We start from the raw sequence: 27,332 nt of genomic DNA, 5'->3' as shown, positions 1-27,332 counted from the left end.
CATAATAAAGAAATAGTAAAAAATACCTTTTCAATATCTAGATATATTTTAAAGAAGACCAATTCCAAAGATCTTTTAAAAAGATCATATGTGATACTCATTGAATAAGATAAAATATAGAGTAATAATTATTATAAAGCTAACATGAATAAAAAGTAGACATTTTTCATAAAAATTTAAAAACTAATAATGTGTAATTAATTAATTGGCTCTCAAACTACAAAGAGTCTTTTGAAAAATGATAAAAAAATTATTTTAACAAAAATGATAAATTCAAATTTACAAATTATACAAATTAATAAGAAAATGCTTTTTAATGAGACCGCCTAGAAATTTCATTTCTGCATTTAAAGAAACGCCCTAAATAGAAGACCTCCTTAAATTAAGCAAATTCTTATTATGAGTAAATGCAATACAAGCAAAATATTATTATAAATTATGTAGGGTTAAGCTATATAGTGCCTAACTCACTTTAAAGGTGGTTGAATTTTGAGAGCTCACAAATTATTTGCTAAAATGCTTCTAACATTTATTTAGGAGTCTATTGTCGTTCTTGGAGTTTCTAAGTATTTTATTTTTCTTTTCAACGATGTGAATTTATTAATTTGCACAGATTTAAATGAAATATTTAATCTCATACAATTTTTCAGAAGCATTACTTTTATTTTTAAAAGCATATTTTAGAAATTTAATTTGAAAACTCTTTAAATTTTTGGGGGTTTTGTTTAAATATGCAATTAGTTTTCTGATTGCATACTTCTTATTTAGAGATTAAAGGTTTAGGAAATCACATTATTGAGAATTCCTCTTCAATCTCATTTGAGTTGAAGCTGTTATCTTAGGTAGATACATCTTAACTATTTTTTCGCCTCTGTTTTAAAAAAATTTTATATTTTAATTAAACAATTCAGTTTTAAATAAATCATACACTGTCTACAACTAGTTTTGCCTTCGGATTTGGTAGTAGCTAATCTATTTCATCAAAGAAGTGGTTACTCGAATCTTATGTACTTGGACTTTATTCATTGAACATCTTGAGTTATTAAGCATCAAGATAATCAGAACTCCCCTTAATATTCAAGTCACCGAGAAGTAAACAAGAATCTTAGTAATTTCATATATTAATAAATAAATAATTATTTATTTATTGAATAAGCTAAAAAATATTTACCTCCAGAAAGCGAAAGATTATTTGAATATTGCATCCGTTGATCGATTTAGAAGTTTTGTTAAAATCCTTATGGTACTTTTTAAAGATAAGTCAAAGATAAAATAAATGAAAATAAAATAACTTACGAGATAGTTAAAATTCATCGTAAGGAATAGGAGAGCTCTTAAATTAATAGTGCAGGCTTTCGCCTAATGTAGCCACTTCATAGGTTTACTCTAGTAGTATAAAAATGGTTAAAAAGAATGAAAATAAAGTATAAAAAATACTTACCTTATATATCAATATTTAAACCAAAATTAAAGTCGTATTATTGATCTCGTACCTAAGTGTTTCTAATTATAAAACTTATTATTATTTTATTCTATTTGAAAGTAAAATATACTCAAAAGATTATAAGTTGTAAGATTCATCTTCACTGTTAGTATTGTAGTTGCAATCAAATAAAAATTCTTCTTAGCTGCTAAAAGGTCGGTTGAATATATTGATTTGATCAAAAAGCCTTTTTTTAAATAAATTTTAAATTGTAATTTCTTTAAAGAAGTTAAATTGATTTAAATTAAATATTTGAATTCACTGCATAGCAAGCAAGTAAGCAAAGCAATCCTAAATTAAAAAAAATATTTAAAGAAAAATAAAAGTATAGCTAGCTAGCTTCATTCTGATTAACTAAGTGCAACAATAATTTAAGAACTCTCTTATCAATAAGGGAAGGTTTGTAAATTACTGTTCTTCTATCATCAATCATACATAACTATCTACCTACCTACTTTCTAAAATGTTAAAAGAGATAAGTAAATATTTTGATTGAATTTAAAATATAAAAATGATTTAATCTCACCTATCATAATCAACTTTTATATAAGGAATTCATAACTCAATCACTTTAAATAATTTATTATATTTTCTATATACTCTATAAAGCCTATCTACAAATCATCACCTGAAGTTCAAAAATGATATATTTCAAATTATTTATGAAATTATTAAATTTTATAGCGTAAAATTAGCAATTTATTCCAAAAGCAAAATATTATTTTTATTTTTAAAATTTCAATTATATGTTTTGGATTGGATTGGATTAAAAAAGCCATCCCTTTTAAAAATGAATTTTTTAATAAAATATTTTCAAACTAACTCACTGATTGATCTTAATTTGATATTAAAAAAATAAAAATATATTTGAATAATGTTTTTAGATTTCTTTTAATCTTTTCAAATTTGAAATTATTCATCATAAAAACATCTTGTATCATCTTCATCATAATTATCATCATCATTACATCTTCTTCTTGAATGTGTTTGCATATTAATAAAATATTTGCCTAAATAAAGGCTCTCATTCATTCATTTAATAATAGTTAATAATTAATTTTGGTACAAAACTAGGCAGCATATATAAAGAAAAAGAGAGACAGGAGTACAAAACAAAGATGAAAGGGTAAAAATGAACAAACATAAATAAATAAAAATGATAGAAAAATAGAGAGCTGTAAATGTAAACAAAAGAAAAAATTTTTTTTTTAAAAAGATGATGAAGAAGAAGATAGGAGTAAAATTAGAATGTTCGTGATTTCCTATTTAATCCTATCCCAACCCTTAGCCTAAGTCTTGGAGTGTGGAATAGAAAATAAATAGACGAACACTACAAACATATAAGCTTCTCAGTTTGGGGGATCTGAGGTGCCAGAGTTATATGAAGGTGGATAGAATGATCATATATGAATGATTTTCTATACAATAAACATAACTTTGTTTAAGTTTAATACAATTATGCATAATTTAGATATTTTACACACTAAAAGACTTTGGCTTGAAAAAGGTGTTATATAAGTAGTGATAGTTTAACTAGGAAAATTTAAAAAAGGATTGAAAATTATCATACTTCTAATTTAATATAGTAGTAGTGTTTTCTATTGCGATGGTATATTTATAGTTTAATTGATGTGTTTGGTTATATTATTTTTAATCTTTGTTTACTTATAAGTTAGAGTTTGTTTGTTTGTATATTTATTAGAGTAGTGGATAGTGGTGGGTGTAAATAGAAGTTAGAAGTAAGTGTTTTCACATTCTAATTTTTTATACTTTTGATTTTTTTTTTTTTTCGCTTATCATCTCTTTCTTCTTCATCATCATCTTATTTCTCTCTATTTTATTACATCATTTTTATTGTAATTTGTTCATATCTTATCCTGGGATCGATCATCATTTTTGTACAAAACTTCTGTCTCATGTTTTTTGAGTTTTGTTTTGCTATGTGTTTGCTTGCTTGCCTAATTATTTTGCCTAAATATATTTATTTTTAAGTTGTACTTAAAAGAAAGGTCATATTAATTATTTATTCTGTTTACAATTTTTTTCTCAATTAGGAAGGAATCATTTCTATGCTTCAATCAAATGGCATAATAAAAACAATTTAAATCGTATTGATAATTTTTACTTCCATATTAATTTGCTTTTCTTCTTTCTTGCTAAATGTCTATGCAATTGATTTTCTTTTGTTAGTTGATCAAATTCTTTATCTTGTTAGAGTAGCTTTTGAGTAGGTCCAAATTGATTTAAAAGAATAATTTTGATAAGTATTTGCTATTTAGACATTAATGAATGATTTAGAGATTAAGATTTTTTTTTGTAGCTAAGTTCTACTAATAAACTAATTCAAATAATTTTTTATTTGATATGACCAAATTTTTTTTTTTTTTCAATTTTGTCAATTAAATATTTCTACATTAGGTATCCTTGATCATTCATTATATTTACTGGGTCAAGACAAGCTAGCAAAAAGAGCAAGAAGGATTACAAAATGAATATCTGTATACATTTTGACTTCTTCATTAAAGATTTTGATTGAATGAAATAGATGATGATGATATTGATGTCTTTGATGAAAGAATACTTTTAGTTGCTAAATGTCTAACAAAAAGTAAATCTTTTGAGAATATTTAGAATATGATTAAAAGAATAAAAAATTAAAAAATCAAAGCATCCTAATTTTTTGAGCATTAGGATGATGGAGTGAGTATCAAACTTATTCAAAAAAAGTAAAAAGTTAATTAGGATTCAATCAGTTGTTAGGAAAAGTGCTCAGATTATTGCCATTATTTGGATTGCTAACGCTGTTCCTGCTGCTGCTACCATTATTTAAAGTTTAATTTTATTAAATGACAAAGAGTCCATCAATTTAATGGGTAGATTAATTTTAAATCTATGTATTTTATTGCTGTTGGTTATGATGGTGCAGCTGGCTAGCATTATTGTTATTATGATGATTATTATTAAAGTAATTACTGATATTATGGCTAGAATTTTATAAAGCTAAGAAATGACTTCCATTATAATGAGTAGGGTAAGTTGATAAGTGATGGTGATGATTGTGATGGCTATTATTATAGTGATGGTTATTTCCATGATTATGACTGCTATTATTAAATTGTGATTACTATTAAAGTTATTGAATATTGATTCCATGTTAGGCATTATTTTAAGCCAAAGGATTGCTGTTGCTACTGCTATTGCTAAGAATTGCACTATTTTATTTTTATAAATTTGATTAATTTTCATTTTATTTTTACAATTTTTGTCTGATTAAATTCTTTGTCTTTTCAATGAGGTTGGCATCAACGTTTCCGATGAGATCATAAAAAGCAAAAGAATCTTCATCTAATTTCTATTTGATTTGTCTATATCTGTTTATGTCTTCAATATCCTCATCTCTGACGGACTTGCAGTTAAAATCTTCTTCTTCTTCCTTCATCTCCTTGAATGATTCTAAAACTTTTCTAAGCTTGGGTTCACTTAAAATATAATTAGAAGCTTATAGTGTTAAACCTTTGAGAAGAAGCTTTTATCGTAATATTGACTCTTCTGTCGTGCCATACTGCTGCTACTATTATTAAATTTGAATTGGCTAGGCATTTGCTGCTCTAGTCTCAATGTCCTTGACAAATGCTTTAAAAAATTTTTCTAAAACAAGCTTATTAGTTAATTTAAATGTTGATTCTTTAACTATCTTGCGACAGTATTTGAGTTCTCCCATAAGGAATTGTTTCCATTCGCTATGTAATTATTTTAAAATAAAAATATTTAATGTGTCTTTAATAACATTCAAATTATTCATTTATAATTATTATTTTCTGATTTTTTTATTAGTGGTTAAATAAAGAATATTCTCTTTATCTTTCTCATTTACTCATCTAAAAACTAGCAACTACACTAACAATTGTAGTATTTTTAATAAAACAAAGGAATTTAGATAAAACTTCATCTATCTATTTATTTATTGGTAGGTATTTTAAAAGCGTCGGCAGAAAGAAAGATAGATAGATTAATTGATTGATTGATTGATAATAAATTATATTTTATCTGTAGATGAGTAAACCTGATTAATTCTTCTACAACTTGATAGTAATTTCAGTCTAGAGTTTATAAGGCTCTCATTAAGCATTTTTTTTTATGATTGATCAATTTATTGTTAGTATTTTTATTTAAAATAATTTTATAAAAAACAACAAAACAAATTATTGATTGATTTTGTTGATTTTAAAAATAATTAATTGATTTTTATTTTTTGGAGTTGTTTTGTGAATAAAATCTTTATAAGATAAGAAAGGAAGAATAGAAATTGGATTCATATTAAAATACTTTTAATAAAAGAGAAAGAAAAATTTTGAAAAATAAATAATAAAAAAATTACTTGACGTATCCAAAGAATACTTGGTTGTAGAGTTCTTCAAAGTAAAGAGCAGTTTTTTCAAGGAAATTATGATGTAAATTGGAATAGATTTCGCCAACTTGCATGTCAGTGTGACCTAACCAGTGAACTGATGCCTCATTAACAGAAAGATCCATCATGTTCTCGGTGAAAGTATAAAGCATGTTATCTACATAATAACTGTTTTTTGAAAAAAATTCTTGATACATTTTATCGTTGCATGAAATTGCATTTGAGTTGGAGGTGAAGCATTATGTGGCCTTGCCACAATACAACACATTTTAAGGAGCTAAACGTTAAAATCTTTGAATAAGTTCTCCTGAAGTTATCTCTAATTTATCTGGCATATAATAAATAGATGCTAGCTTAGGATCGATCTTCTATGGATCAGCAGTGACAACATAACTTAAATTTTCAAATCTACGATTTTGGAGTAAACAGAAAAAGGCTTCAAACAACTTTTCTTAAAGTGGCTTGAGCACTATTCTTGTCCAATGTTAAGCTGCAACACGAAGTACAGAGTACTGTGGATACATTTTAACACCTATTTCACATTAATACAAATCATTAAAAGATTTATATACCTCTTCTAAATTCTCTTGAGTCTCTATGACGGCTGCTTAATAAGCATTCCATTTAAGATTGTATTCTGAAATAAGATCAAAATAAGTTGCATGATTGCTATTGAGTTCTAGATATTAATGTAGGAATTCACACTATTTCTTAAAAATGGTAGACACTAGTAAAACTGTAAGCACAACTGTGTTTTCTTAGATATATCTTTAGATTTCAGGATTTGATGAGTCAGTAATCAACTAAATCTCATCAAAATCGCGATACCATCTGATCAAGTCTAAAAGCTTTTCAATATTCTATTATGAGAACTAGTGTTAGTCGCTCATCTAGAAATCGTTATTGTTGGTACCGTTATTAGAATTTGTATTATTTTGTAGAGACTAAAATATCCCTAAAAGTTATTGTTACTACTAAAGTGGCATCTACTTTTATCTTATTAATTTTTATTAAATTTCTGAAATAGTTTAACTAAAGAACTTAAGCTTCTTGTGAGAAGCCCCAAAGTGATTATTAAAGAATCCGAGAGATTTTGAATTTGAAGATGATAAAATGTTGGCTCCTGATGAGCCAAAAGCACTTGATGATTATGCGGGAAAGGTCTAAGATAAAGATCCATTTCCGAATGATGATCCGATTGATCCTTAGTTAATTTTTCTAAATGCTTAGCTAGCGAAATTAAATGAGTTTAACTATTTAGATGACTTAGTCTAATTGTCGTAATAGACATCAACTAATTTATTTTAAAACCAAGAATGAGCATGCATGCCCACGTTTTCTCGTCTAATCTTCATAATAGGCATAGGTGGGTTCAAAATATCAGCAAAAATATGGTCTAAATCAGCCACTTGAGGAGTATGTTGAATTTAAGATCGTAATTAAGAGTATCTTTGAAGATGGTTAATAGTGGCTCCTTTCATGTATTCTGCTATAAGATTGTTTCTCTAAACTTTGCAAGCCAGATATTTTTCTTCTTCGCCGTATTCTACATACGCATCTATTTCGTTGCTAAAGAACAATTTAAGAGCGATATTTGAAATAGCGTATTAAGCCTAAGTGAGTACTTTCTCTCTCATAGCTCTACTCACTCTCATTAAGTTGACTATTTCCTTTGCTTTTAAAAACATGCAAATAAAGTTGAATAAATTGCATGGCAAATATAACAGGCCTTAATCTCCTATTTGCTAAACACATCGTTATTTTAATTCTTTATCTATTTCTTCTTTTTCAACATCCATCTTAGATGTCAGCTAAGATTCTTTCCCTTCGTTTTAAATTATCCTTTCTTAGATAATTTTTGGTATTTCTTTCATTAGTAAAGACTTATTAAATTTTTTCCCTTTTGCTTTCAAAAATTCAGAAGCAAACACAATTGATAATTTTTCTTTTTTATTATAATAAAATGCATATACTTTTTCCTCTTTTTTTAATTAACTCATCAATAATTAGACACATTATAAATAACAAAGGAATTTTGTTAATATTTTAACTCAGCCTTCATTCTTTCTCATTCATACAGATTCTATTTTACTTTTATATGCTTCATTATTGAATGTTAGCTAGCTTGCTTGCTTGACTGATACCTTGATATTTGTTAGTATTTTATATATCCGTAATTAGAGTTGCCTTTATATTAAAATATAGTGTCTTCTTAAATCTTCATTTTTTTTTTTGACAATTTATTTGTCCACTCATTTTACTAAATTATTATTTTTATTTTACTTGACTCCATAATATATAAAGATAGACTATATACTTCAAAAAAAAAAATAGTGATGCTAATTTCTTCACTCTTTTTTAATATGCTTTTTATCAGGAAGAATTTTAATATAAGTATTTCTATCATATTGATTGGAGTTAATCATAAATTCTAATAAATTTAATAAATATTCTCCCTATATTATTTAAAATTAATTGCTTCAAAGACCTAGATTTTGCTTCAAATGACTATAAATGGCAATTGTTTGTTTGTTTCATAGAATAAATTTTTTCGCTGATCCAAAATTTCTGAAAAAAATTGGTTTTTTTTTTGTGCAATATAAATAAAAGAAGTAAGTAAGGAAAGCAAACTTTTCATCAAAAATATATAGTTTTTCTATTTTAAAATAGTGTAAAAATAGCTATTTAAATCACACATTAAAATATTAAATAAATACTTTGCTAGACATTAAATTTATTTAAAAATTTAAACTTTTTTTGTGAATTCATTAATCATAAACAAATAAAAAAATAACAGCATATTTGATTTTACAAAATATAGACAAACTGAAAAAATTTTACTATAAATTTAATGAATTTGTTTTAGACTAGTAAGTTAAGAGACACATCATTCATTCCTTTTATTTTAATATTATTTTTTATAATATTTATATTAAATTGAGTGTCTAGAATCATATTTAAGTTTACCACATTCATTTCATAATCATCTCTATTTTGATAGCTTCAAATTACATTTTCGAATTTCAATTTTTTAAAACAAGAGTTAAGATCAAATAAAATATAATTGATTAAATTTAATGTCAATAATCTAAATAAATATTCTAATAATTTATTTATAATTTTTGTGATTTATATATTCTTAACTATTTTATATCTTCATAAATAATTATCCCCTCTTCAATAAAAATTTACTAAATTTCAAAAATTAGTAAATAATAAATTTTTTTATTTAGCAAAGAAATTTGATATATAAATAAATAAAAAATGACAGTATATTTTGAATAAAGTTTTAATTAAATATTTAAATTATAAAAACATTTCAGGAAATTAATTTATATGACACTATATTATTCAATAGGTTAATATAAATAAGCTAAATTAGATTAAGAAACCAAATATTTTAATTAATTAAATTTAAAATAGATTTTGTGATGTAGATTAATTTTAACTTAAATTAAAATTTGAAAATAGAAAAAGAGTAATTCTGAAATAAAATTAATTAAAATATAAAATTAAATTTGTATTTTTTAATATTTATAAGAAAATTATTTTTATTTTTGATGGCCAAATAACAGTTCTGATGTGAAAAGAAAGAATTTTTGACATTTAATTAAAATAGAAAACTGATTAGGCACAGACGCATCATAGATATTAAACCAAAAATTAATTTGGACTTGCATACTTGGTGAAATAATTTAAAGGTAGTATTTTAGTTAGATTGAGCTTGCATTTATTTATTCTTCTGAAAATTCTTCAAGAAATTATAGTTTATTAATATTATTAACAAGTATAAAACCAAATTGAAATAATATTTATTAAAATTAATTATTTAACTTATAAAATTTAAAACAAATTTCTTAGTTTAAAAGTTAAGCAAGTACCGAAATAAAATGGATACTCACCACCAAGAAAGTGATCTTTTCAATCATTAGGGCTGTGTTCAATGGTTAGATACAATCATTGAAAGCTTTGAAAAAACTTAGGATTTCCCAGTTGAAGAATTGTGCAAATTCCTTCATGAATTTTGCGGAGTTTTTAGAAAAATGGGTAAATTACTTAGCATGGCATTTAGTGATGTTGACGACAAAGTCAGAATCTTGAGAACCCATACTTAAAATTACAAGGATGAATGTCATGGACAATTATTCGCTGTTGTTAAGAAAGAAATGGGCTTAAATATTGCTGCTCTTAACGGAGAAAATAACAAAAAGCTAACTAAAGATCCTAAATATTCAAATTATGATTCTTTTTCAAGAAATTTATTAAGAATGATGTGGTTCTAAAATTATCTCAAAGTTATGTTTGAAGAACTTGTTATAGATAGATAATAAAAATCAAGCAAAGCTTTCTAAAAGGCTTATGACTTTGCTTTCTCTAAGCATCATTCCTTTATGGTTAAAGCTGGTGCTAGTTTAGCTATGTCTGCAGCTCCTAGTAGAGAAAAAGTTAAGGAGTTATGTCTTGGCAAAAATGGTACAGATGAGCAATTCTACAAAATTATGACCGACATTTATACTAGAATAGATAAAGTAAAAAGTTTTTAATGGGGCTTTTATGAAGCTAATAATCTAACCGCTCTCCCATGATTATCTATAATAAATATTTGAATAATAAGTTAAATAGCGTTTTGTTAGTTTTTTAACATGTTTATTTTTTAATTTGTTTCAAAATGAATTCATTTAAAAATAAAATGGTAAATATCATACTAATGATTTTTTTAATTGACAATTCATAGCAAATTTTATTTCAATTCAAAAATTATTTTTTTTTAAATAGTATTTTTAATTATAACTAAAATCCACATAAATTAATGTTGTTTAATATAAAACTGATTTCCAAAAAAAAAAATTTGAAATAAGAATAAAAAGTAAATTAGTAATCTTTAAAGTTAAATTCTTTAAATATTAATAACCATTTATATTTTTCTAATTTAAAAAAAATAATTGTTATGAGTTTTATTTCGACTTTAAAGAGTTAAAAAAAAGTTTGAGAAAATTAAATTTACAATGATGAAAATTAAACACCTTTTTTTGAATTCAGATATTTATTTATTTACTCAAAATAATTTTTTAAATATTCATAATATATCTGTTGTATTTCCTTTTACGTAAGCACTTGGCTTCTCTCAAAAATGGTCAAAAGATTTGAAAATTCAACATCATAAAGTTTTTAAAAAATACAATATTTTAATTATAATAAAGAAATTAAAATTACATTAAATGATTTATTTATAAAAAGATTTTTGTTTAATTAATTTTGGAATTAAAAAACATTTTTTTTTTTCTTTTGAAAATAATATTAAATATTTAATTTTCTAAATAATTTCTTTATTATAAATGAATGTAAGTTTGTTTATAAGAAATAAAAGTAAACTAAATCCAAAGACTAAATTTTGAATTAATTTTAAAATAAAAGATTTTAATAATTTGATAAATTCATTAAAACTAAACTACAAAATATCATAAAATATTATTAATTTAATTGAAATATTAGTGCTATTTTATTATTATTATTATATTTAAATATTTATTTTTATTTATAAATTTATTATATTTGTTTGAAATTTATTTTTATATAAAATTTATTATCATTAGTCAAATCTGAAAAACATTTTTAATTGAATTTTGGTTATTAAGAATTTATTAAATCAAGGTTAATAAAGCACAAGATGAGATAGATTTTATACAATTTACTTCTTCAAGTAAATACTAAGATCATTAATTTGCTGTGTTTTTCTGCGCATGTTGGGAGTGTTTTTAAATTTTATTAAATGAAACTCAAAAATTTTGATTTTATTAAGATTGCTGAGTGCTTTTAAGTTAGAATGAATACTTTTTTCAGATGAATTTTTTTGCTTTAAGTAGTCTTAAAAGAAGAACTGGATAGGAAGGTGAAGAGATACTTTTTATAGATTCTTACACATTGAAATAGCACTTGTTAATTGCATAACTTCTTAGTTAAAAGAATTAGGATTGTGGTTTTCTTAAGTTTGGATAGGCTGAATTAAGTCTAAGCTAGGGATGATGAGCTTGATATTTTTTAAGCTCTAACATTTAGATATTTGTCTTGTTAAGTTGAGAAAAAGAAGTCTATTGTTTGAGATTTAATTATTATCATTAATATTTTCTTACATATAATTTTAGCAATAGTATTTAATTTCTAACGATTTTAAATTTGAGATCATGCTGATAGAATCTATAAAATGCTTTGTGTTTTAATCCTGACTTATACACATAACTAGGTGCAAGTTAATTTTGTTATTTAAATAGGGGTTACTTTATTGAATAGCAGATAGCATTGAAAGAATATTAGTGTAGCTTGTATCGATTTTATTATCGCTAAGCATTAAAGAGCTATTTATCATTGGACAACCTTAAATTTTAATATCCTCTAGATTTATTTTTCTAAATTCCTAGTTAGGATTAGAACTGTAAATATCCAATTTAATAAATAAGTCTGTTAAATTATCAAAACATGGCAAATGTGCAAATAACTAAGCCATTTGATCTTAAAAATCACACCATTCATCAATCTTCTAGTAGAAAAAGTCTTAACAAACAATTAAAGTGTTAATGTGAGTATAGCTATGAATTTCATTCAGAAACTAGCTGATATTATCATCTTATATGTAGGCGTGGCTCTCTAATTTGCTAGTTGTTAAGTTTTCTTTAAAAAATTGACCTTCATTAGAGTTTGCCATATAAGGCTTGCTTTAAATAAAAAATTAGCTGTTAAATTCCATTAGTTTTTTTATCAATTGTTAATTTCAATATTCTTTTTTTAGTTTTTTTGCAAAATTATTAATTTGATTAATTGGTATTTTTTCATCCAAAGGAAAGCTAAAAAACTAAAATATAATAATATCATCATCATCATCACTATTATTATTCTATGAATTATCTTTTCTTTCAATTTCAAGGAAGAAAAAAATTAATTTGTTATTAAATTACTCTAGTTTATTATTAATTATTTTTAATTTATTTTTCTCTTCTAATTACTATAATAGCTGCATAATTATGGATTGATGATCTGGAATAGTGAATAGAAAATAAATATAGATCTAATATTCATGAGAAACATGAAATTAATAAATTGAGCTGATTGATAGTTTTTCTTCTTAAAACATACTTAAATATTTTAGCAAATATGTAAAATTTGGCATATTAAATAATCCTTTTGTTTATTAAAATTATAATAACAATTTTTTCATTTTAAGTTTGAAATTATATCCATTTTAACTTATTGCTCATTAATTCTTACTTCTATAAAATTAAATACTTATTATATGCATAGAATAATTATTTTTACTTCTCTTTTTAGAAAATTAAAATAGAAAAAATAAAAAACAAAATCCTTTACTTTAAATTAAATGTAAAATTTTTTATTCTTCAATGATAATAAAAGTTTTAAATTAATAACTAATTTGATATGATATTAATAGATTTTCTATTATAAATTAAAGATATAAATTATCTAAAAATTTATTTCAATTATTAAATCAATATTTCAAACAGTGTAATCTAGATATACTAATTTAGTAAAATTAATTATAATATTTTCTAAATATTTTAGAGATTGGTTGATCCTAAAATTTATATTTAAATCTTCTCACTATTTATTGAAAGATTTTAGTTTAATTAATAGACTTCTAACGAATTATTTTTATCCATTTCTTTATTAATCTTTGATAGAATTTATCTGATTTGGTTGATTGAAAATCACACTTTTCCTCCCCTTAAATATTGAATAATAATCAAAGAGAATGAATAAATCAATTTGAGTAAAAGGAGAAAAGAGTATCATAGATATATATAGCATAAAGATTCATTTTAAGAGCTTTATAAAAGTTTTGTATTTGAGATTTATTTTGCCTAACTTAATTACACTAACTAAACAAATAATTAAAGTGGATAGTAAAACCAAAATTTTGAGCATGAAGAAAATCTAATTATTTTTTGTATTTGTTAAGAATGCTTTGAAATTAGATTAAATATGAAAGTTAAATAATTCAATTTTTTAAATTAGAATGAATATTCAGATGAGTTTTTAGTTATAAATGAAGCTTATTAGTAAATTTAATTTAAATAAATATTTTTAATTTGAAATCATTCTAACCTGACCTATAGATACCATAATGTGCAAATTAAGTTATCATTTAATTTTTGTTGCCTCTTTGAATAACATATAAAATTTAAATTATTAAAGATCTAGATTTACATTTGTAAATTCTTTAGCTGGGTAAGGACTGTAAATATCCAATTTAACATGGAAGTCAGCAATATCATTATTAAAAAATTAGCAAGCTATATAACTAATTAACTACTCTATTTTATCTTGAAAACACATCATTCATTTATAAAAATTTGATAACAAATAATAAAGTGCATATATTATTTTTAGTAAAGATAAGAATTTCATTCAAAATTAAATTGAATATTTAAGCTTAGATATGAGAAAGCTTATAAAACTGATTTCTCCAATCATAAACTTAAACAGTTAAATTTAAAAGGGAAGATGCACTAAATATTGAAATTTTATAATTATAGTTTAATGTATAAATCGGTATTTTTTCATTCTAATCATAACCTATCATTAAACGAAATAAATTAATTTTGATTCTTTTAATCCATTTTTAATATCTTAAAAATAATAATAAAAATATTTTTTAATGAAAATTTTTGCTAGAATAAAGGCATTATCTTCTCAAAGATTTGTTTGATTAAATGAAACAAAATATTCATAAAGGAATTATGGATTCTAATAACCGTTTACTTAAAACATTTATTAGAGATTAATGCCATAATGAACAGAAACTTCAATAAAATTTGAAGTGTATGCCATCTTATACTTTTGATTTATATTGTCAGGATATCAATTAATTAGTCTAAATAAAATAAAAAGCTTATTTTAGCTTCTTATCATTAAGTTATATTGCAAATTAATCCCAAGTTTTTCATCAGAAAAAATTTAATCTACTATAAATGTATCTAACTCATAATTAAGCCTCAAAATTACACTAGATAAGTTTTGATGAATTAGTTATTAGTTAATTGTAATATTCTTAGTATCTGTCATTTATTAAAAAATGCTATTTTGGATATATCTTTTAAAAAGAAAATGTATTAAAAAAGCATATATTATTAAGAGAGCTAGCAATTAGAGTTTCATTTCTATGCTAATTTTTTTTAATTGGTTTTTTTTTTCTCCTTTTTTTATTTTATAAATTTATATGTTTTTCACAGTTATAATTTTTTGATAATAGCAATCTTTATCATTTTTGATCCCTAAGTACTTTAGTATGCTTAATTTGCTAGAAAATAAATATAAAAACCAGAAAAATTATTTTTTATTTAGAATTTTTAAATAATTTCAATTATTTGTTTTAATAAATACAAACACTTTCATTTTTTAGATTAATAATGAAAATAATCTTTTGAGAGCAATAATTTTTAAGTAAATTTTCTAAATCAATTTTAGCAATTTTAATCTATCTATTTTTACTATTCGATACTGAAGTAAGATTTTTAAATTAAAGATATGAAAATTAATTTATATACCTAATAAAATAATAAATTTATTTTGAGGTTTTTGATTCTTGTCTTTTTTAAAAATAATTCATTAATTTCTTATTTTTTTATTTGATTAATTGGTATTTTTCTCGCAAATTAAAAATAAATTTCTAAATTTTAATATTATTGTTACTTACTTTTCTATCAATTCATGTTTCTTTTCAAGATAGAGAAAAATTTACTCTAATTAATTATTAATTTATTTTTTTCCTCTTATCTATCTTAGCTATGTAATAGCTTCTATATTTTTCTATGAGCATAAATTGCAATATCTTAAAAATATTAATATGCAAATTATCTTCTTTCTATCTTTTAATTTGTAAAATATATTTTTGGTATGAAAATTTTACAAATAATTTTTATTTTTCTTTCGTTTAACTACCACTTTGAAAATATTTTGAATTCAAATTATTGAAATTTACTCAGTTTTAAAAATAATTTAAGAAACTCAGTTAAAGCATTTAATTGATGATTAAAAATTTTTCATTGTTTGAAAATAATATCTATATTAATTAGATGATCAATTCTTACTTCTATTAAATTAAATATTAAAATTATATGCTCAAAAGCAGTTTTTAGTCACAAAATTATAAAAAATAAAAAGGTAAAATAGAAAAATTAAAAAGAAGAAAAATAATTTATTTTTATTTAAATTACAAATTTATATTTTTACTTAATTATAAGAATTATAAAATAAATATCACATGTTATAAATAAATCTTCTATTACAAATTAAAGATATCAACAATAAAAAAAGAAGATTGTATTGTAAACTCATTAGTTATCAAAGTAAAAAACAGATATATTTAGAAAGAAAAATTAGTTAGTAAATGTTTAAAAAATGTTTTAGAAATTGGCTGATATTAAGATTTATGGTAAATTTTTCTAGCTATTTATTGAAAGAATTTATTGCAATTAATATATTTCTTAGGAATTAATTAAAGCCATTTCTTTACAACTTTTTAATAGAATCTATCTGCTAGTTTTGATTGAAAATCACGCTTATATTTTATAAGATTTTTTTTTACTTAAGGATTGCATAAAAATCAAATAAAATAAATAGATAAATCTGGATAAAAGGAGAAGAAAAAAGATTAAAGATATGGCTCATAAAGATTCATATTACAATCTTGATAAAAGTTTAGAATTTGAGATTAACTTAGCCAAATTTAGTGACACTAGTAAACAAAAAAATTAAAATGAGCAAAATTAGTAAAAGTTTTAGCTTGAAGAGAGCTTTCCAATCAGCTTTAATTCTAATTAATATCAATAGGGTTCTGACTCAGACTTGAAGTAATCAATTCATTTTAAGCTAAGCAATAATGGATATAAATTAATAAATATATTTATAACAGTAGCACTGCAATGCCGTCTTCAGATAAGCAAACACCAGGATATCTTTCATGCAATGTGTTATTAGAAAGTATTCCAATACATACATATTCTGATACTCTTAAAAATACCAGCAATTAGGGCAAGCTTGCATAATAATTAGATTTAAATTTTAATGCATAAAAGTTTAATGATTCTTCTTAACAATAATCAACTGCATCTTAGTGCGAGAAAGAAGAAAAATAAGGAAATTAATTCTATAATTAGGATATTTTAGAAAGTTTTCCAATTCAAGTAAATTTTTAAAAGGTGGAAGAACAATAGCTGAATGAAAAATCTGTACTGACTAATGATTGTTCCTCAAGTGTTTCAACTTAATCTAATTTTTCAGAGAATTATTTTAAAAACAACAATAGTAATCTTCTTAGTTATTAACCTCAAAGTTAATAATAGCTCAGATAGCAGTCTTAGCAATCAGATTAGACTGAACCTAAGGGAAAGCAAAATAAATAGCTATGCAATAGTACTGGAGGAATTTAAAACATCTAGAGAGGCTAAGGACTTGCTGGCACTTAGATCATTAATGAAATTCAAAAAAGCGAATCTTCTGAGGATGAAAGTATTCCTGCACAATCTTTTGATCCTGATATCATCTCAAATACGAACCATAAGAAAAACAAGCAATACATATAGAATTTTGATCTAAAACTCTTAGACTAAAATAACAAACCAGCGAAAGTTCTTTAAAGTGAAGGAAAGCAGAAAGTAATAATAGGAAGATAGGCTACAGGTAAGCCAAATCCTCCTGATATATAAATCGATTGCAATACTGTGAGCGGGAAACATGCTTAGATTGTTTGGAAACCATAAAAAATAACTTGGTGCTTATCAGATGAAGGATCAACTAATGGTACCTATTTAATAATAAACAATTCTCCAATTAAAGTTGATGATGAAATTATGATTGGCTTGCATTTAGTCAAGGTTGTTAAAATAACTAAAGATTTCCCAATCCAAGTTGAACTACTCTTTGAAAACTCTGTTGAAGATACTCCACAGTTCACAGTAATAGGAAAAGTAGATTTAGGGATGAAATTTATGATTGGTAAAAATCATTAAAAGTAGCTTGAATCAGATTTCCTAGTTCAAAATGATCATTGCTTCATATTCTTTGAAAATAAAAAGCTAAAGATATAAAACTGTGAAAATGTTCAATACAAAACAGCTAAGAAATTAGATAAAACAAAATAAGTTGATTTATCAGCCAATAGCGTTATAAGGTTTGGCTTTTTTAATCAATACTAATTTACTCCATACACAAAAGTCTTAGAAGTTACCATCGAAGTTCCAGGCATTTAAAAATAAAGCAGTAAAAAGGAAAAAAAATGCAGAATATGTGGAAAAGAAACTTAAACATTATATACACTAGTCCCTTGTAGTCACGATTAATTCTGCTAATTTTGTGCTCTCTCATTAGCCACTTGCCCCATATGCAAAAAAAATGTTACTGATTTTAATTGATTTTAAACTTTATTTGTTGATTTAGACACAAAAATATAAAATACTATGTAACTTACAACTAATAAAAATATAAATAAATAAATAAAAAATAATATTTAATTCCTATAATTTTTTAATTTAAAAAATATATAAAATAATTATATTCTGTCCAATATATGTATAAAAGTCTTATATTTATTCAATTATTATAATAATTTAATAATTTAGCTTTAACTCACTTAAATTTAGATCTAAATACATACTGTATAAGATTATTTTCTCTTCTTTTAATGCAAAATTTATCCTTAGAATCTAAAGTATCTATCTACTAAGTTAAATAGGATAATTAATTTAAAATTAGAATACTAATTAAAATTATTCATTTTTAAAGTTTTAGCAAATAGGCGCATTTATTATTAAAGTAAATGAATTATGGAAAATTATAAATTTAGTCTTGTTTTAATAAAAATTTGCGTTATTATTAATTTAATTTGCGTTTGAATGAAAATGAAAATATAAATTGTAAAAGATATAGATTGATAGATAAATATATACATTTATTTATGCTCCTAGACTTAAAAAATTATTAATTTAATTTATTTTAAATTAAATAATGTTTTTGCTATTACATATATAAAAAAATACAATTTGATAAATCGATTTATATTTTATTTATTATAATAATAAATTAATTTTAGTATGTTTTAATAGAAAATATGTAGTTAGTTAGTTATTTTTTAGTAGCTATGAATTATTGATAATTTCAATTTTAATTAAGTTATTTTAAATATGTCTTAAATTTGAGTTTGTTTTGAGTATAATGTGTGAATTAATTTAGCTAATATTTTTGGTTTAATTTGAATTATTTTTAAAATAAAATTAAAATCATTAACTGCTTATGCTTTTAAGTGTGAAATTTTCGCTTGAGAGAACTTGTTTGTTAAAAGATGCTTATTCTTTTATATGGATAGCATATTTAGCTAGAGGACTAAATATTAAGTTTAGCGAAATTAAAAATGGGTAGTATACAAACATAATTAGCAAAGCTAAATCATTTTAAGGATAGTAATTTGGATTTGAGAAAGTTATAGCTGGAAAATTGCTTGAAGAACGCAAAATTTCTCTGTTTATTCCACTCTTTAAAGCCGTGTTTTCTTCTTTATATAAATTCATATAGCAACTCTATGGTTCCATATATTTTTCCAAATCAAAATTTTTTTCTAGACAATACCAACTAGGTAATTTGACAGAACTAAATGAAAAAGGGATCGAGCAATCTATTACATTTAAATAAAAATATTAATTCTTTTGAGATTAAATAGGATTTTATTAATTTAATACCTCCATTTTTATAGATTCGGGAGTACACTTTCTAAAGTTAGGTTTATTAAGTTGGAATACTAACTTAACTTTAAACGTCTTGACCTAAAAAGCTATAAACATACTCTGTCTAATTCTTTTTTTTATTGCATCTATTTTAGAAAAATAATTTTAAGAATTTAATTGAATTTTAGTTCATTTAATTCTTACGGTATTGCATCACCTTGGTTATAAAATATCCCAGGCCTTATCTTTTCGTAAATTTTTCCTTAGTTTTAATTAGATGAGCAAGCATATCCTAATAACTTTTATCCTTGATATTCAAAGTCTACATATAAAATAGAATAATTTTCATTTGACTCTAAGTTAGAAGATATTTTTCCAACTACCTAGCAGTTCTCTACTTTCTAAAACTGATATGAGGTGGATTCATAATAAAAAATATAATACATTGCTAAGAAAATAGGAAGCGTTATAAGTAAAAGCAAAAAATTAAAGCATTTAAATTTTCTAGTGAACTCCCATTTTTTTTTCCAAACTAAGTAGTATTCAATCAGCATATATAGGAATAAAATAGGTAAACAAGCTAAAAACAGAGCATATAATCTATTTTAATATGTTATACCCAATGTAATTAAACCACCTACTATTATTATTAAAGCATTTGTTAACCCGAAGTGCTTGACTTACATCGATTAAACTGAGTCTTACATCTTATTTTATTACTATTATTAGAGCTTTTTTATCAAAAATTTTATTAAAATTAATTAATTAATTAATTTTTTCTAAAATACTTTTGATTCTGAGCACATGGTATGAAATAATATATCAAAATAAATCTTAATCCGGTTTATATTAATTAAATTTACTGATATCAAAAATTTTATTTTACTGATTTAGAATTTTGTACTTTTTAGTGATAATTACTAACGCGTAAATCAAATAAATTTAATGCTAAATAACTAGAATAATTAGTTCAGGCTTAATTTTTTAAAAGATTTTTGAATTCTTTATGAAATATTTTCAAATATAATTAATTAATACTTTGAGTCGGCCTTAATTTACTAATTTTACATTTATCTTATAATAAAAAGATCAATATTAGAAAAGAAATCATCATTAAATTATATGTATAATTTGTAAATTTTTACATAAATTTTTCTATTCGATCAGTATTTTTTGTTTATTTATTTTATTTTCTATTCTATTTCTAAAATAAAAATTATTTACTCTTTTTACTTACTAAAAAAAAATTTAATCTGTGTAACAAATCTTTGTTTGTTTTCTTATATAATTAATGATACGATTTTAATTAGTTTTATGTTTAACTTATCCCTTTTTTAAAAATTTAATCAATAATAATATTCAATAATAAAATAAAATAGAATAAAATAATATTATTTTTTTAAGCAAAATTTTAATTATTTTATTTTTCATTAAATGATATTTTTGTTTAAAAGTAATTTAAAAATGATATTTTAATTTTTTTTCATCAAAGAATAAATGTTTTTTAAATAGCAATATTTGAACATTTAATTTTTGCATATTTATTCAATCTTATAATATTAAAAATATTTTATACTTTTAATTCAAAATAAAATATTATTTATAAAATTAGCTAAAATAAATTCAATGATATTTTCCAAAATCATTACTACTTATACTAGCCTAAAAAATAAATCTATTTTTCATTTATATAATTATATTGATTTCAGGATTATTAATATACCTTTAATGAACTAATTAATTTATTTATATTAAAATTACAGTGCTATTAAAAAATTATAAATTTAATAATAAATAATAAAATCTTTAATTATATATCTAATTAACATTAATTAAGACCCCCTTTTTAAAAAATAAAACCTAATTTTGCTCTTTTTTCTTAAGAATATTTAAGAAAAGAGGGGTAAAAATAAAAATTTGATATATTCTTTTAAAATAGTTAAGCATACAAATACTTATATTCACTTTAAATGGAAGTCTTATTAATCCCGTTTTCCTACCTACCCCTGACAAAAATATTTTTTATATTAAAAATTCTTATTTTATAAATTCATTTATTTAGAATTTGTTTAAGAATTATATTTCAAGGAACTTAAAAAATTGAAAACATAGTAAGCAAACAGTAATATAATAATTTATAAGAATTATATAGATTTAAATATTAGTAAATGCATTTTTTTTATGTTAGAAATAAAATTTTTTTGAAGATTAATCAAATCTTTTGAATAGTATATTAAATATTTATAATTAAATGTTATTAACATTTATTCAACAAATAATTCAAGATTAATCTTGATTATTTGTATTTTATTATAACTTGAAAAAGTGGTTTTTAAGTTTCATTAGTTAATTGTAATCACCCTGCTCTACTATTTATCCATTATCTAGAACAAATATAATGTCAGAATTTTTTATTGTTGATATTCTATGGGCCACACTTATTGAGGTTTTGTTTTACATTACTTTATTTAATGAATTTTAGACTTAATTTTCATTTTACGAATCTAGAGCACTTGTTGCTTCATCAAGTAGCATTATTTGAGGTTACTTAAGAATAACTCTTCCAATTGCAATTCTTTGTTTTTAGCCACCACTAATTTGGATGCCTCTTTAACCAACTTACTTTTGGAAACCCTCTTTTTTTACAAAAAATAAAATTAATCTTAATTAAAAAAATCTTAATTATTACCTTCAAAAGTTTTAACAAATTCTTAAGTATTAGATAATGTAGAAGCATTGTTTAAATCTTGTTCACTAACATTTTAAGTATTGTAAATCATATTCTATTAGATTGTTCCATTAAAAAGAACAGGCTCTTATTGAACTACACCTAAGTAAGATCTATACTTTTTTAAATGGTATTATTTGATATCTACTCCATCTAAAAAAATTTTTCCTTAATAATTTGAGTAAAAACGTTATATTAGTTAAATTATTGAAGTTTTTCCTGACCCTGAAGGTCCTACAAATGCAACTTTTGACTTTGCTGGTATTTTAAAGCTGACATTTTTTAAAACATAAGCATCTCTTTCTGGATACTTAAATGATACATTTTCAAATGATAACTCTCCATTGATCAAATCTGTTTCGAATACGCCTTTATTTTACTAAATTTCATCCTATAAATCTAAGGTCTAAAATATTTTATTCGCAGAAACCAAAGATGCACCTGCATCTCCCATAAATTCAGTATTTTTTCCTATACCTAAGGCAGCAAACATTAAGCACAATATTGATATTAGGATATCTCTGATTTCTACATCATAACTCCTATGAAAGGCAGCTCCACATATAAATATGATCCCATAAACACCTTTTAAATGAAAAAATTTTCAAATAATTATCATTTAAAATTTAAAAAATTTACCAAAAAGAGCAAGATTGGTAAATCCAATTGCCATTCCTGCTTAAAAAGCAGACTCATTAATATCACTTATATTTTTGCTCAAAATAGCTTTAAAATTTTCACAGAAGCATAGAGGATTTCCTAAACTTGCTACAGTTCTAATATGGCATGAAGACTCGTTTATTAATTATGCTGTGTCTTCAGATGATTGATTCATTTTAGAACTAAAAATATTCATTCTTACAGCAAAGAGAATATTTGCCAAAACTATTAAGGGCATCAAAAATAATCCTACTAAAGTAGTTCTCCAATCAGCAGATAACCCCAACAAAATTGCACATATAAGTGAACTTACATTAGCAATCTAATTATTTAAAATTGAATATAAGCGTTTATATAAAAAATTGAAATTTACATTAAAAGTTAATGTGGTGCCAACTAAAACATTAACTTATTTGCAGTCTATTTGAAGTGAAGATGATAAAGCTCCAGAATTATTAGAGGGTTTATCAAACCAACTAATTGGCATCGTCAAGAATTTTTTAAAAAGATTTTATCTTAGAGTTAAAGTTAAAGTTTCAGATATTCTTGATTAAAAGAAATATTAAAGAGTCAAAGAAACCAAATCCACTAAACCTATAACAGCAAAATAAATACTATAAAGATCAGCTTTTTCTCTAAAATGATCAACGTTGGGGTTCAATAAAATGCTTGCTATATTCCCGAATACCCAACCACAAAAAGGATAAGCGATTCCATTCCCAATTGAAAAAAACATACCCAAAAAAGCATTTAATGTTTATTTTTTATCGTATGTCAATAACTTTTTAACCATCTAAAAAAATGAATATTATTTTGGTACTTCGATATTCAATTAAGGAATTCTATCTAATTTATTTTCATTTTAGCTAGTTTAATAATTTAATTATTAAGTGTCTGTCTCTGTGTACAGATTTGTTATTAAGTTTTAAGATATTAAGTTTGCATCTTGATTACTTGACATCTATCTTTAAGTTGTTGGAAGATCTTTATAACTAGTGCCATTTAAATTTTAAACTAAGATATTGTTTGTAAAAAGTAATGAAGTTTATTTATTTAAATCAATATTTATGAATTCTTCAGCTTGATTTAATTTTCTATCAGTTTCTAATAAAGTATTATTATTTTCATTGTTTTGTTCAGTCTTCTATTATTTTTTTACAAATTCAAAATAAAATCCATTTTTTTCCATTAGTTCTTAGTGAGAACCTCTCTCCATAATTTGACCGTCATCAATAACAATAATTTCATCAGCACTTTAAATTGTTGATAATCTATGCGCTATGATTACAGTAGTAATACCTTAAGTTACCTCATCCAATGTTAATTATATTAAGGCTTCGTTTTTAGTGTCTAATGCACTTGTTGCTTCATCCAATAAAAGTATTTTTGGCTTTTTTAGAATTGCTCTTGCTATGCAAATTCTTTACTTTTAGCCACCAGATAGTTAAGTTCCATTTTATCCAACAAATGTATCCAATTTATGTTCTTAATTTTCTATAAAAGACCATACATTTGCCTTTTTTAGAGCCTCAATCATTTCTTCTTCAGTAGCATCAGGTTTCGAATATCTTAAATTTTCTCTTATAGTTGTTGCAAACAAAATAGGTTCCTAAGAGACATAACCAATTGCAAGTCTAAGAGAGTTTAATTGCATATCTTTGATGTTTACTCCATCAATATAAATACTTCCTTCAGTTGGATCATAAAATCTCTCTATTAGCTATATGATCGTAGATTTTCCGCTATTATGTAATTAAAGAAAATAAAATTTTAATTTAAACTATTTATTTAATAAATACCATCCAGATTTTCCAACAAAAGCCGTCTTCTTTTTAGCTTAAAGCTAAAAATTTAAACCTTTGAAAACCTCAATTCCATTTCTGCTTGGGTAAGCAAACCTAACATTTTCAAACTAAATTTTCCCATCTTAAACTTAATCAGTAAATTTGATTGCGCTTTCATTCTATTAAATTACTGGTTTCTTTTCTATGATCTAATTTTAAAAAAAAATAAAAATTAGAACTATTCAGATAAAAGCTTATCAAATTAATACAGAAAAAACTTCGAATCCAGATACTTAAGCTTCTTAGAAATAATTAACAGAATCAGTAGCTCCTCCTAATCTAAAACTAGTAAGGACAATAGATAAAAAGACAACTATTATATCTGAAAACAAATAATCTCTCTACATGTTTTAGTTGGTAATACCCTTTTCAATAAAAATTGATCCCACCCAGAAAGTCAAAGAAAAGTCAAAAAAAAGCATCATATTTTAAATACCTTTAAAAAAAAAAATCATTTATTTTTATAAAATCCTGTTTAATTTATTTACCATAAGCAATACCAGTGAATATACTATATTTGATAGATACTTTATAAGCTTTAGTGATTAAAGATGAAAATTTATCTGCTTCAAATTATTCTCCGTTCAAACTTTTTATCGTTCTAATAGAACTGAGTGCTTACTCCGCAACACCTCCTGCCTATTAGTACTCTTAACTAGTCTTTTTTACTACACCGCTTGAAACCCAAGTTAAGAATTTGCAAGTATACCATACAATAGGAATAATAATGCAAGAAACAAGGGCAATCTACCAGCCTCTGATAAAAGAAATAATTAAGCTCCCAGCTAGCATACTGAGAGTATAAATATACATGCAAAGTTTTTCACCAATTGCTTGTTAAATTTTAAAGCAATCCAAAGCAACTTTTGAAGATAACTCATTTGAATTGATGCTATCAAAATAGCTTATATCTTGCTATATCATGCTCTTAAAATAGCTATATCTTATATTAATAGCTTATTTTTCTCCTACATTTATCCAACAGTAAAGCATGCTGCACGACAGAAAAAACGATACTTTTTAAATTTTTAAATTAAAATTAAAACATTTTAAAATTATTTTAATTTACAAACTCCAACAAGAATGAAATATCCAGCTAATACAGCACTTCCTTCAAAAACTTAGTCAGGAGTATTTTCAGGTGTAAATTTCTGAGCCATTTCTCCAAATAGTTATCCAAAAAGAGGTTGCATAACTCCATTTCCAACTGCTGAGATTGTACCAATAAAGATAAATATAATATCTTATTTAGATGCTAATCTGTAAAGTGAAAAAAAAGGAACTTTATTATTTTTATTTTATGACATTTTATTTAAGCAAAATATTTTTACATAATAAATTAAATTATCAAAATATTTGTGCTGGTTTTTAAAGAACATAAAATCACAGAGAATATTACAAACAGGCTGGTCTACTAATAAATTATATATAAAGACAGTTTAGCTGACTGAAAAAAAAGAAATATTTAATTAAAATATGTGATTGTGATTGTATTGGTATTTATGATATTTTATCATAAAAACTTAAGAAATTTACAATCTCAATCTTTTAATTAATTTTGTAATCAATATTCAAGTTATGATTTATTGAAATTTATTATTTTTTTATGTTTAATTTATATGGTGATAATTATAAAGAAAAGACTTATTAATCCAAATTATTTTTTACAGATTATAGTTTTTTTCCCATGAGTTTTTTTATGTAATCTAAAAATTCTGAGCTCTTTTAATATTGAAATAAGTAAAACAAAAAAATAAAATCAATATAAGGTTAGAATTAAATTTGAACATATTTTAAGGAGCAAAAAAAATTTATGTTTTTCTTTTAAATATTTTAAACCATACTTTTATCTATTTATTTTAGGAAAGAGATTTTTTTATAAAGTTGTTTATTATTTCTACGATAAATAAATCTGTTTTAATAAATTACAAATTAATATGATAAAAATCTATATAAATCCATCAAAAAGTAGTTGAACAAATTGAATGATAACTTTATCAATAAATATAATTTATGTTGAGAAATATTTTTAAATTTAAAAAATATAAACATTAGAATATTATTTCATAATGTAGGATCACTTGATTTTGTTGGAAATTTATATTAAAGTATTATTATTTTTACTAAATTAATCAATTTTCTTCCTTTTCACTTCGTTTAGTAATTAATAGTAAGCTTAAATTGCCAACTTCAATAAATAGTTGCGAGTGCAATGTTTTGTTTCTAAGACCAAACATGAAAAAAACTATTATATTCCTTAAATATTTTTGATATAAATATTATATTATATTAAATTTTTTTAGATTCTTTATAAAATAATATTGAAAATACAGCTATCTAACTATTAAGAAACTCAAATATTTAAACATTTTGAAATAAATATTACTACTGAAAACTTTTTAACTTAAGTGTTATATTTTTTAAATTTATTTATTATGAATATTGAAAATAGAGCTAGCTTAGAGAGCTAACTATTAAAAAA

The 27,332-nt window shown here is 23.1% G+C and overlaps 6 protein-coding genes across 6 annotated transcripts; 2 read left to right on the top strand and 4 right to left on the bottom strand. All coding sequences in view use genetic code 6, as the record gives it.

Moving 5' to 3' along the window:
• Positions 1–787: 787 nt before the first annotated feature.
• Positions 788–7,891, bottom strand: TTHERM_00083730 (F-box protein; the record flags this gene model as incomplete). Its single annotated transcript, XM_001012619.2, has 8 exons — positions 788–871; positions 929–1,104; positions 1,172–1,246; positions 1,297–1,386; positions 1,442–1,503; positions 1,554–1,670; positions 4,741–5,223; positions 5,862–7,891. 8 exons carry the CDS (start codon positions 7,889–7,891, stop codon positions 788–790), a joined length of 3,117 nt encoding a protein of 1,038 aa, XP_001012619.2.
• Positions 7,892–9,781: 1,890 nt separating this feature from the next.
• Positions 9,782–10,477, top strand: TTHERM_00083740 (glycolipid transfer domain protein; the record flags this gene model as incomplete). The annotated part of the gene is made up of 1 exon (XM_001012620.3): positions 9,782–10,477. One exon carries the CDS (start codon positions 9,782–9,784, stop codon positions 10,475–10,477), a length of 696 nt encoding a protein of 231 aa, XP_001012620.1.
• A 1,061-nt stretch (positions 10,478–11,538) lies between these two features.
• TTHERM_00083750 (hypothetical protein) lies at positions 11,539–12,633 on the bottom strand (the record flags this gene model as incomplete). Its single annotated transcript, XM_001012621.3, has 1 exon — positions 11,539–12,633. The coding sequence occupies one exon, from the start codon at positions 12,631–12,633 to the stop codon at positions 11,539–11,541; it is 1,095 nt and encodes a 364-aa protein (XP_001012621.1).
• Positions 12,634–16,445: 3,812 nt separating this feature from the next.
• TTHERM_00083770 (FHA domain protein) lies at positions 16,446–18,313 on the top strand (the record flags this gene model as incomplete). Its single annotated transcript, XM_001012623.2, has 2 exons — positions 16,446–16,753; positions 16,816–18,313. The coding sequence occupies exons 1-2, from the start codon at positions 16,563–16,565 to the stop codon at positions 18,311–18,313; spliced, it is 1,689 nt and encodes a 562-aa protein (XP_001012623.1). The 5' UTR covers positions 16,446–16,562.
• Positions 18,314–19,177: 864 nt separating this feature from the next.
• On the bottom strand, positions 19,178–20,325 carry TTHERM_00083780 (transmembrane protein, putative; the record flags this gene model as incomplete). Its single annotated transcript, XM_001012624.3, has 3 exons — positions 19,178–19,569; positions 19,634–19,764; positions 19,823–20,325. The coding sequence occupies 3 exons, from the start codon at positions 20,323–20,325 to the stop codon at positions 19,178–19,180; spliced, it is 1,026 nt and encodes a 341-aa protein (XP_001012624.3).
• A 1,573-nt stretch (positions 20,326–21,898) lies between these two features.
• Positions 21,899–26,157, bottom strand: TTHERM_00083790 (ABC transporter family protein; the record flags this gene model as incomplete). Its single annotated transcript, XM_001012625.2, has 8 exons — positions 21,899–22,254; positions 22,308–22,931; positions 22,986–23,328; positions 23,380–24,748; positions 24,806–24,999; positions 25,060–25,286; positions 25,339–25,866; positions 25,920–26,157. 8 exons carry the CDS (start codon positions 26,155–26,157, stop codon positions 21,899–21,901), a joined length of 3,879 nt encoding a protein of 1,292 aa, XP_001012625.2.
• Between the last annotated feature and the right edge of the window lie 1,175 nt (positions 26,158–27,332).

The sequence above is a fragment of the Tetrahymena thermophila genome (genome assembly GCF_000189635.1).
Source record: "Tetrahymena thermophila SB210 genomic scaffold scf_8254697, whole genome shotgun sequence".
In the NCBI taxonomy this organism is placed as follows: domain Eukaryota; phylum Ciliophora; class Oligohymenophorea; order Hymenostomatida; family Tetrahymenidae; genus Tetrahymena; species Tetrahymena thermophila.
This window is presented reverse-complemented; position numbering and strand designations above follow the sequence as displayed.